Source organism: Octodon degus, unplaced genomic scaffold (genome assembly GCF_000260255.1).
Source record: "Octodon degus isolate 3935 unplaced genomic scaffold, OctDeg1.0 scaffold00315, whole genome shotgun sequence".
NCBI classification, from domain to species: domain Eukaryota; kingdom Metazoa; phylum Chordata; class Mammalia; order Rodentia; family Octodontidae; genus Octodon; species Octodon degus.
Genome location: NW_004524891.1, coordinates 414,197 through 425,564, shown reverse-complemented (window position 1 = coordinate 425,564; position 11,368 = coordinate 414,197). Strand labels below are relative to the sequence as shown.

At 52.1% G+C, this 11,368-nt stretch overlaps 1 protein-coding gene across 3 annotated transcripts in view; it reads right to left on the bottom strand.

The window, feature by feature from the left end:
* Window positions 1–1,243: 1,243 nt before the first annotated feature.
* Tie1 (tyrosine kinase with immunoglobulin like and EGF like domains 1) overlaps window positions 1,244–11,368 on the bottom strand; it is a 29,581-nt gene continuing 19,456 nt past the window's right edge. For all 3 annotated transcript variants that reach the window (XM_023707848.1, XM_023707849.1, XM_004647596.2), the window contains 14 exons: window positions 10,573–10,731; window positions 10,240–10,377; window positions 9,746–10,042; window positions 8,936–9,226; window positions 8,437–8,627; window positions 6,075–6,285; window positions 5,820–5,930; window positions 5,437–5,627; window positions 4,455–4,568; window positions 4,278–4,348; window positions 2,973–3,013; window positions 2,790–2,886; window positions 2,582–2,681; window positions 1,244–1,607 (listed from right to left, as the gene is read on the bottom strand). In XM_023707848.1, coding sequence (XP_023563616.1) covers window positions 1,536–1,607; window positions 2,582–2,681; window positions 2,790–2,886; window positions 2,973–3,013; window positions 4,278–4,348; window positions 4,455–4,568; window positions 5,437–5,627; window positions 5,820–5,930; window positions 6,075–6,285; window positions 8,437–8,627; window positions 8,936–9,226; window positions 9,746–10,042; window positions 10,240–10,377; window positions 10,573–10,731 — 2,084 coding nt within the window. In that variant the 3' untranslated portion in view covers window positions 1,244–1,535. The remainder of the gene's footprint in view (window positions 1,608–2,581; window positions 2,682–2,789; window positions 2,887–2,972; window positions 3,014–4,277; window positions 4,349–4,454; window positions 4,569–5,436; window positions 5,628–5,819; window positions 5,931–6,074; window positions 6,286–8,436; window positions 8,628–8,935; window positions 9,227–9,745; window positions 10,043–10,239; window positions 10,378–10,572; window positions 10,732–11,368) is intronic.

The following is an 11,368-nucleotide window of genomic DNA, read 5'->3' as shown; positions in this document are numbered from 1 at the left end:
CTCTAAGTCCTGTTCAAGTGTTCCCTGGGTCCCTTCCCTTTCTTATAGTACACCCTATCATATTTTGTTGTTTTCCATTCTACAGAGAGGTTTTTAAATCCTCACATCTGGGACCATATTCCTGCAGTGAATGTTCATCTGAAGTGAAATTTCATTCTAGCAAATTCCATATCCTCCATTGTACTTAACCTCCCATTTATTCCACTTCATTTCTTCCTCTTGACTTCATCCCTGTGCTCCAGTCATTCAGCTCTATCCAACAGAGATCTAACACTTGCCAGATAGCCCGCATTTGTATATAACACTGTCAGTTGACACTTCTGAGCACTTACTAGCTACCAGACCCAGTGCTGTGGAAAATGTGCCTGCAAGACCTCATTTGTTCAATCTCACTTTTCAGAGGAGAAAATGGAAGCTCAGAGAAGTGACTTGACCAAGGCTGCACAGATAAAATGTGGCATAGAAGGGACTTCAACACCAGTATGATTCTAGGACCTGTGCTTTTAATCACAGTGCCATACTATTATGCACTGTCTGACTTCATCTGATTCACTGAAGAAGAAAAAAAAAAAGTTAAATACAACTGGTCTTGTTTCCTAAAGATTAGTGAGAGAGAATTCGGAGGCCAGCCTTGAGCAATCCAGTGCTAGTGAGCAAGCCCAGAGGCCACAGTGTAGGGTGGTGTGGACCTAACTTTCAGGATGGGGAACAGAGCCCAGGAGTGGGTCATCTCCCAGAATGCTGAGGCCCAGAGGAAGGACAGGCCACAACTGGCTGAAGTTGGGAGTAGCCTCTGTCTTCCTTTTTGGGGCCTACTAGTTGGACAGTAAAGTGGCTACCAGACCAGGAAAGATTGCCTAGAGGCACAAGGAAAATGACAGAGGCAAGAGAAACTCAAGATAGGCCAGAATCCAACGGCTACGTTGGTTTGAGCAAAGGCTGGGCTCTAGCCAATCCTGGCTTGGCAAGTGTTTGGAGCTACCCAGAGACACAAAGAGAAGTGTTGGTGAGGGACTAGACAGTAGGGAGAGGACCAGGGGAAAAGTGGACTTATGACTGGCACAGAGGTAAGAGCCAGTGGTGCACGTGTCAGGTGGGTTTTCCAGATCACCCGTCAGAGAAGAGGCACCCTTCACAGAGGGCTTGGGCCTTGGGAAGGGTGTCTTCACCTGGGAAGTCCAGTTTCTCCATCTTGTGTTTAACTTTTATCCCGATGGACCAACATTAAAAGACAGATATTGGATGGAGCTTCTCAGAGAATTTATTTATTTATTCATTCATTCATTCATTCACAAGGCAGGGAAAGGGGAGCAATTGAACAGGACATGTTAGTGGTATGCATGTGGAGGAGCTGGAGTAGGAGCTTGCAAGTGGGTCCTGGTCCCCCTAAGCCCACCTCTTTCCTGGATCCCCTATTTTCCCCCTTAAAAAAATCCTTGAGACAGTGTGGGTCAGAGGCTAGAAGGGTCAGAAGCCATGATTGGAAACCAGAGTTTGCTCTGGCCAGCAGAGCCAGGTTCTTGTGAGATGACTGCTCAGGCCTCTTCAGCTGTGGCGTCAATGCCAGCATAGGTGAAGTTCTCAAACAGCGACATGTTTACATAGGCCTGGGGACAGAGTAGTCTTTAGTAGGAGGCAGGGCGGTTCTCACCAGCTGAGAGCAATGTGGGCCTCAGACCATGGTCTAGGGCCCTAGACAGTTGTTAGGTGGGGGCTTTTTTATGTACTCATCCAATAAACTGTTTGCTCATTCATTCATTCATTCATCCATCCATCCATCCATCCATCCATCCATCCATCCATCCATCCATTTATAATGCTTTTGTTTCATTTTGTTTTTGTCTTTCTGAGTCGCTATGCAGCTCAGGCTGGCCTTGAGCTCACTTTGTAGCCCAGGCTGGCTTTAAACTTTCGGTGATCTTCCTGCCTCAGCCTCCAGAATGCTGGGATTACAGGTTTGCATCACCACACCTGGCCATAAGGCTATTGTTTATTGATTCACTCACTTATAAGTCTATCTGATCATTACTTAAGATAGTTAATCATTAATTCATATGAAAAATTGTTTTCATATTTACTGATTTTTGGTATGCTTCATTTGTACTTATTTGATAATTCATTTGATCACATGGTTACTAGATTCAGTTATTGAATTACATATTTACTCATATGATTACTGCATCACCCACCCAATAATTCTACTCATTTGCTTAAGACTCTTCCTATGTCATCCCTGGCCAGCCATTCTTGCTAGTGACCATTCATGCCTTCTGCTCTTGTTCTGTGCTAGGTGAGGCAGAGTGTCTAGGTGAGAGTGGGCTGAAGGTCTCCACTGATAAGGGTGGGCAAGCAGCCTGGGACTGGAAGCTGGGCTGGGGCAGGGATCTGCTGTTGGGACAAAGCAACGGCCGTCCTGCAAGAGCACGGCAGGGCCTGGGTCTAACCCAGCAAGGGCTGCAGAGTGGGGCTGGGCCCAGCACGAGCTGTGGTGACCATCCCAGCTGAGGCAGCATGCGAGGGGGAGCAGACCCACAAGCTGTGGCCTGTGGCCTCTTACAGTCTCTGCCCCCAGCTGCCTCACCTTCCTGGCTTCCAGCATGCGGCCCAGCTGTAGTGCGATCTGGGCAAAGGGGGGCCGCTCGTAGGGACGGTCCCGCCAGCACTGACGCATCAGCTCGTACCTGCAAGATAGAGGGCCAGGGCCAGCTGGGGCATTTGGGTCATGAGGCTCACAGCTGGGGTCACTCACCACAGAGATGGGGGTCCAAGCTAGAGGTGAGGTGACTTACACTTCGTCATCACAGTTTCGAGGCTGCTCCATTCGGTAGCCCTGAGGCAGCTTCTCATAGAGCTCAGCACAGGTCATGCCACAGTAGGGCGTGCCTCCTGCAAGAGGGGACAAGGCTCCTTCAGGCCATGGCCCCACAGGTAGCTTGGGTGGCGTGTGGAGGGGGAGGGGCATGGGGACTCACCAAGGCTCACTATCTCCCAGAGGAGGACCCCAAAAGACCAGCTGAAACAAGAAGGATGCACTTAGTTACCTTCTAGTCTCCAGAGCCCAGGGCTTTAGCCCCAGGATCCAGGATGTGCAGCTCCTCCTGGACCCTGCTTGTATCTACTCTGCAAAGGTCTGGCCAGCTGCTGTCTTGCTCCACTGAAATTCTATTGCAAGTCCTAACTTAACATTTTTATTGGGTATTTGCTATGGTCTAGGCACTGCGTACTTGATACATATGTTAGTTCCTTTAACCATCACACCAATGCTATGGAACAGGTTTTATGGTTACCCCACTTCGCAGATGAAGACACTGAGGCCCTGAGAGGTTGGCTGTATTTTCCTGAAGTCACATAGAAATAAATGACAGATCTGGGATTCAGGCATTCTTTCAGATTCTTGTTCTCAGTTGCATGTCATGCTGTGACAACCTCTGTATAGGCCTAAACCAGGGCAGAACATTTTAGCTAGGGAGAACACTTAGGGAGTCTTGGGCAGAAGTAGGAGGTCAATAAATGGTCCTCAGAATGGCAGTCAGTGTGGTGGACAGTGAGCAGGGAAGGCCAGGCTGGAGGGCCCAGGGCCAGGGCGGAATAGCACAGGGGACAAGGCTGACTGGTTGGGTGGGTTCAGACTGAGATGGACAGTGCTGAGGAGACAGCAGCAAGTGTGACAAGATGGCCATCTTGGTAGGGCCGGGCATGATGGTGCACTCCTGTAATCCCAGCACTCAGGAGGCCGAAGCAGGAGGATCACCATGAATTCAGGGCCAGCATGGGCTATACAGTGAGTTCAAGGACAGTCTGAACCACTTAGTGAGACCCTGTCTCAAAAAAACCAAAACAGATAAAAAGATGGCTGGCCATCTTGGGTTGGGGAGCACAGAGGAGTCTGGGAATTCAGGTGGCCATGACCCTACCCTGCAGGGAGGAAGGTGAGAGCCCTTCTTGAATGTCTTCTCCAACTACCACAGGGATTATCCATGACATTCCCAAACTCTCCACGGTATCCCTCTATCTCTTACACAAAATCCTAAACTTCCCCTCAGGTTCAGCTGAAATGCCCACTAAGACAAAATTCCCTTCCAGCACTGCCCTACCTTCTTTCTAAAATGCTGGATGCTGTCAAGGTACCCTCAGGACACACCCAAGTCATGCTGGATCACATCCAGTGCCCTCAGGTCATGCCTGCAACAACCCAAGATGTTTCTGAGCTATATCTAGCTATGTCTTGTGTCATCTTTGTGGGCTAGGTCCCTACTCCTTCCCACCACCATACTCACACGTCACTCTTGGTGGTGTAGACGCTGTAGTTGAGAGACTCGATAGCCATCCAGCGCACAGGGAGACGCCCCTGGGAGAAAATGGGCATGAGGAGTGGGTGTGAAGGAAGGGCCTGTATGGGCTCTAGGCGGCAGGTCAAGCATGGGCCCTGGCGAGGTGGCTTGAATGAGACTTGCCATGGTCTTCTTCACGTACACCTCTTCCCCCCTTGAAAGGCCAAAGTCTGCGATCTTGGAAGCCAGGTTCTCTCCAACAAGCACATTTCGGGCCGCCAGATCCCTGTGGATGAACTGCAGGTGGGGCCAGAAGTCAGGGAAGAGAAGGATGAGGCACCCAGTAAAGGGTCTGGCCCCAGTGCTGGTCTACACAGGAACCCTGGATGCCTTCAGGAGCCTCTTCCTCTTTTTCTCACCCACCGACTCCTGAGTTTTGGATTGGCTGAGCTCTGAGAATAATTAGTGCTGGCTGTCATGCCCTCCTTCCTGTGGACTGGGCTATGGCCAAGTCTAGGCTGTGCCCCTCTTCCTGGGACCACAAGAGCAACACTGCTCCTCCCACTCTTTCCATGATCCCTATCCCTTTCTCCCTCCCTGTCCTTCCCCCTTGATTGCTGAAGACCAAAGTGACCCTGTCCCCTGATTCCAGTTCTTCCCCTCCACCCTGCCCCTTCTTCAGAGACCTCTCTCCATCAGTCCCTCCATCTGCACTGGCCCCTGCCCTGTTGCTTTCAAAAGGTCTTAAAACCTGACTACCTGTCAGATGTCTTCCCTCAGCCTTGTGCTCTCCCCTAAGAGCTGCCCCTTCCCTCTTTGGATCAGGGGGTTCCCGGACACTATCACCCTCTCCCAGGGATCTCACCCACCCCTTCATGGTAGAGTCACCAACTTAGGGTGACAGCTCCAGGGCCCAGACCTCCTCCTGAGTGTAGCTGTCCACTCAACACCTCCACCAGGATGTTCCTCAGCTACTTCACATATAGCCTCTTCTCTGGACCTATCTCTCTCATTCTCTATCCTGTCTTGCCACAGTGTGCACCCCCACCTTGGCTAGGACCCTGGGGTCACATCCTTTCTTACCACTCCTCAATCCCTATACCCAGTCAGAGTCTGCTGATTTATCTCATGATAGCGGCACAGTCACTGCTGTGCCCTTACACACCTGCTTCTCACTCAGGTACTGCATGCCATTGGCCGCGTCACTGGCAAAACGCAGCAGCTGCCGGGAGCTGAGGGTGGAGGCCGTTCCGTGCTCTCTGGCAAAGGCTGGGTCAGTCTCCAACACCCGGCTCTTCCGTAGAAAGTCAAGCAGGTTCCCATAGGGGGCATATTCGATAGCAATATACAAGTAACCTGGGAGGTGAGGGCGATACAGGATCATGACTTAGACATGGCTGCCAGAGGTAGGAACAGATACCTCTTGATAAGAGATGGGGAGCCTAAAGCTTGGTGGTGACCTGCTATTCCCAAAAAGCCACTAACGTTGTGATGGCTAATGATGGGGATCTAGAAGAAGACGTAAGTGACAAAAGAGGTGGTGCTCACCGCGGTTCTCACAGGCCCCCAAGAGGTTGATGATGTTGGGGTGATGCCCCAGTTTGCACAAAACTTCCAGTTCTCCAGCAAAGTCACGATGATCGTTTTCAGAGGCATACTCTGTGTAAAGAATCTCATGTCATTCTTGCCAGAAATAACTCTGGAGAGAAGATATGGGCTAGTCAGGGCTGGGCTTAGATGCTGCTAGGAGCCAGGTGAGGCATGAGGTCTGTGGGACAGGGGTCAGGAGTCACTTCTAGAGACCTTTCAGCATCTTGATGGCTGCATTCATCTTAAGCCCATCCTTCTTGATCATGGCCCGGATGACTTGGCCAAAGTTCCCCTCTCCGATGAGGTCTTCAAAGGTGATGTCCTCCCATTCCAGCACTGGGTAATTCAGGGGCTCAGGCTGGGGTTTTGGCCTTCGGGTCAGCGTCAAGGTCCCTGAGCTGAACTGTAGGATGGTCTCCTCACCCTTCACAGGATGAACAGATGGGGACACAGACAAGCATACAAAGAAAATTAACATTCAGCAGTTAAACAAATGGACCTAAGTCACCTCAGTGGTGAGCTGGGGACAGACCTATGGACAAGGGCTTATATTGGGACAGAATCACATGTAACAGTGCCACAGGTGGGCCAATGGGTGGACAGATGTCCAAAAAGGGAAGACAGAGGCTATAGCACATGGGTCTAATGTGTGGGCCCCAGAAGGCACAATAGGCCTTGTGGGTAAGCTGCTAAATGTCATGATATGGCATAACAGAAGGGTGATATTCTCATGTTAAAACAGAAAGGAATTAAAATGACCAATGATAGGAAGCAATGAGCTTCCCATTATTGTGCTAATCCCATGCTAGGATTCCAGTCTTAGGTTCTTTCATTGTACTACATTCTAAGCCCTGAGCTGCTGGGGCCAGTGGAGTTTTCTTCCCCACAGTAGAAGGAGCAGGGATCATCCCTGTGCACCCACTTGGTATCTGGTCATCATTCTTAAACCAGGCCACATTCAAGGACAGCAAGATCCTAACATAGAGGAATGCCCAGTTCCCAGTACTGAGCCAGGGGTGGGCCACCCAGACAGGATTGTTAGCAGGAAAAGGGAAGCATTGAATAGGACCGAGGGGGCTTCCAGTATGAGAACTGGAAATGGACTCTGCGCTGGGTCTTCCTAGGAGAACTGACACCCAGGTGATGGGCAAGGGCTGAAGACAGGTCACAGGGCTTTACATGGAGCACGGGTAGTTGAAGGCATAACTCAGACTGTACATGTGTCTTCTGTGGCCACAACATACGTACAGGCATCCATGCTCAAGCGCACATGGAGGCCTGGTGGTGCCCAGGCACAGGAACACACATGCATCAGAGCACATACATATATAGCCCCTGTTGTGCAATATGCACTCACGCCCACATGTGTGCACACATATCTGTATGCAGGCACATGTGGCAGGGATACGCCTTTACTCTTTCTTCTTTTGTACTGCTAGGGGTGGAACCCAGGGCTTCATGCATGCTAGGCAAGCACTCTAACACTAAGTTTTGCACCCAGGCCCTAAGAACATGATACATGCTAGGAGAATTATACATTAAGGCCTGCTTTCTCACGGCTCTCCCTCAGCACGTGCCCCTACTGCCCTCCCCCACCGCTGTGGTGGTGGCTTTCTGTATGCCCTGACCTCACAGGGAAGGATAACACAGCATAACAAAGAAGCCAATTGAATCTCTGGATAGATTTTTTTTTTTTTTTAAAGGCACAGCAGAGACACTGGGCTTTCTATCACAACGGTCAGTCCTTGAGAGAAAAGAGGATTTTCTATCTTTCTTTCTTTTTTGAAATGTCAAAGGGTGGCTCCAAATATCGAGTCTAGGTGTTGAGGCCCAAGGATAGAGTTCTGATCCTAAGTGATAACAGTGGGGAAGATTTCAGAGGAAGCAGGACTGATGGGACAGGTGGATGTGACAAAATGAGGTAACAGTGGTCCCCCACCCCAGGGGGTGTAGACTACAGGAGAACAGAAAACCCAGACAGGTTGGCAGGTGAGCCTGGAAGAGTGGAGACAGGCTCTGCTGTGGGGGCACTGGCCCCACACAATTCTAGAGGGTAGAGCTGGTTGTGCCTGGGGCCGTGGCCACAAAATGTGCTGTCCTCCACAGGGTACAGATGAACACTGGGCTGAGTCTCCCAGAGGAAGTCCTGGTACTTACGAGGGTGGCGGCTGGGATGAAGTGTTCACCCATGTCACCATGTCACCCTTTTCACCATATCACCACAGTCCCAGGCTGAGAACACCCCGAGGAGAAGGGGAAGAGGGCTAAGAGAATCCCAAACTAACTATCCGAGCCCGAAATCAGCCCTGCTGACATATAGACAAAACTGAGCTCTGGTCAAATGGAAATACTAAATATTTCACTAGTAATATAAACGGGCTCATGAGCTAAGTTTGGTTCTAAAAAAATAAAATCATGTTTTGTGCCATTGAGTGGTGAGTGTAGTCGTATACTTACAGCATAAATATGTGTGTACGCATATAGTGTGCAAGCACTTGTGTGCATCTAGGTGAGAATACACGCGTACACACAAGCACATGGCTGTGCACATGCACCCTGGGCTCACGTTACTAACCGATCCTGACTGGTAGGTGAAGGTGCGTCTCCTATGCAGGCAGCTCCGGCGGATGCACACCAGGGCCAAGAGGGCAGCCAGGATGGTTAGGCAGGTGGCAGAGATGGAGCCCACCACAGCCAGGACCAGCTGCTGATCCAGGCCCTCTTCAGCAGCCCGGCTCTCTTGGACTGGGCCTTCACTCTGCAGCCCTGAACAGAGACAGGAACGCCTCAGTCAGGGGCCCACAGGCTACTGTGGGGCCCCACAGAGAGAAAGGATGGCTATCCCAGGACCAGGATATAGGAAGATCACTTTGGCTGCATGAAGGAAGGAGCCAGGAGAGCCTCAAGAGGCAATATGACTGTCCCAGGACTAGCAGCCTGCCATGGGAAAGGTGAGGGCTATGCCATTTGTTCATAGCGCCTGAGATGCCTTAGCTCCAGGCAGAGGGTGAGCAGGAGGAGGAGCATGCTGAAGCCAGCCCCTAGGCCCGGAAGCCTGGGGCCACACCTCTCACCATCGCCCAGAGTGGCCTTTTCTACTGTGTTACTCCAGTCGCCCAGGCCCTGAACGCTGGCCCGCACACGGAAAAGGTAGCGTGTACTGGCGTTGAGGCCACTGACAATGGTGCTGGTCTCTTCAGGCCTGTCCACATCCATCCACAGAGGGTCTCCTGAGCCCCCGGCCACCTGCACCTCCACAATGTACTTGGATATGGGCCCAGAAGCAGCCTCTGGATGCTGCCACGTCAGCTGGATCTCAGAGTCTGAGAGGGCGTGGGCCTGGAGGTGTCGGGGGGCGGGAGGCCCTGGGGAGAGGGAATGGGAAGGTAGGACTCAGATTAGGTCAGGCTACGTAGCTGTGGGGTCAGCTACATAGCTGTGGGGTCACACACCTCTGCTCTGTGGGGCCCATGCAGCATGGCAGCCAGCATGCCACCTTCTTCTTTCCGCATACATTACCACTGGTTTCTTCTCCAGTCCCAGGCCACTCTCCTCCAAACTTCTGGATCCCTTTTTCCCCTTGTACCCTAAGTCTTCCCCAGGTCCTCCATATGCTGTGTTCTCCAAGCCCTAGGTCCCCCTGATCCTTGCTCTCCACATGAGCCATGACCTGTGATGCACCCCCCCAACCCACAGGCTCCTAGTAACCTTTGTCTTCCTGGTATCCCCTATGTTTACTGTGCCCCATGTCCTCCCTGTTGCCCACAGTGTGTCTTGTCCATGTCCACTCAGCCTCCTGTAGCCTCCCATATCTCCAGGGTCTCATGTGTCCCTGTATCCCCTGTCCCTCTTCCTCCTCAGCCTGTACCCTGCCCTGCACGTACCACTGGGGAGCAGAAGCACACGTGCAGGGGGTGAGGCAGGGCCCAGGAGAGTGCAGTGATAGAGCCGCACATCCAGCTGGTAGTGGGTGCCAGGTGTGAGTCCGGTCAGGAGAGTGGAGCGGGCCTGGGGGGACGAGACATTCTCCCGCCGCTCCTGTCCCCGTGCCCCGTCCCATAGGCGCAGCAGGAAACCATCACCCACCAGTGGCCCGGGCACCGAGGGTAAGGACCAGCTCACTCGCAGCCGATCAGGGCCCTCCACCTGCCAGCCCTCCAGCCACGGCTGCAACAAGGGCTCTGGGGCCAGAGGTCATAGGTCAGAGTAGGCCAGTGGGTCCTCAGGGCTGGACAGAATGATGATCCCTAGTGGCCAGGGTGGAACAACCTCCAATGGGAGAGGCAGGGGCCCATGGGTTGGATGAGACAAGAAAACCCTGAGCGGATAGGACAGTAATCCCTGGGGGGACAGGAAGGGCTGACTCTTGGTCTCTCACCAGGACAATCTGTGGTCATGAGGGTGGGAGGCCCCCAGGCCCCTTCTCCCCCTTCCCCTGGCCGGCTCAGCTGCACACGGACACTGTATCCTGTCTTTGGCCTCAGATTCATTAATGTCACGTTCTCACTGGGGTCCACTGGGTGTGGTAGAACACACACATCACTTAGTCCCAACTGTGTCGGACGCTACTGTCCTCCCTTCAGCCTTCCCACCCGTTTTCACCTTATTCCTTCACCCTTATCCTCACCCTGTCCTCCAGCGCTTTTCGCCATTTTCACTTTATCCCCCACTATACCAACACTCCTGCCATCCCTAATTCCCTCCCACTTACCCACAATGGCAGACCAGCCCATGGTGCTGTCCTGGGGCCGATAATGCAGGCGAACGGAGGAGATGGGTCCATCCCCGGAGAATGAGACCAGTGGAGAGACCACAAGCTGGCGGCTCTGCTTGGCCAGGAGCCGAGGTGCGGCCAGGGGCACTGGGGGTACTGCCAGAAGACTCAGGGTAAGGCATTGCCCAGAGGCCTATCCTGTCCTCAGAAGAAGAGGAATACTTTGTGCTTTGGGTATCTTTGTTTTGATCTTAGGACCTTCTGGATAAGGGTATGATGAATGGAGTGTGGTCAGGGCTCAGGGAGAAGAATTTTGGCCCCAGAGCAGCTTTGGCCACAGGATTCAGTGATGTTAAATGAGAGAAGAAGCCACATGGCCAACAGGGGCTGGGGAGAGAGCTCCATCCTGAAGTGTGGGATACATAGAAGGGCTGGAATGTGAGGCAGGGCGACAACCTGGATGTCACCTGCTTGCTGCCCTTGCCCCACCTACCATTCACCATTTTGTGTCCCCACTCTATCCCTGGTACATCATAAGAATGATCTTTAGGGCTGGCAAGATAGCTCAGTTGTCTAAAACTTCTGCTTAGGCAAGCTTAGGCAAATGCAGGGACCCTGGTTTGATCCCAGGCACCACATGCTGAGCCAGCCCTGCCTCCAGGGTGGGCTGAGCTGACCACAAAAAAAAAGAAGAAAAGGAAGAAGAAGAAGAAGAAGAAGAAGAAGAAGAAGAAGAAGAAGAAGAAGAAGAAGAAGAAGAAGAAGAAGAAGAAGAAGAAGAAGAAAGGAGAAG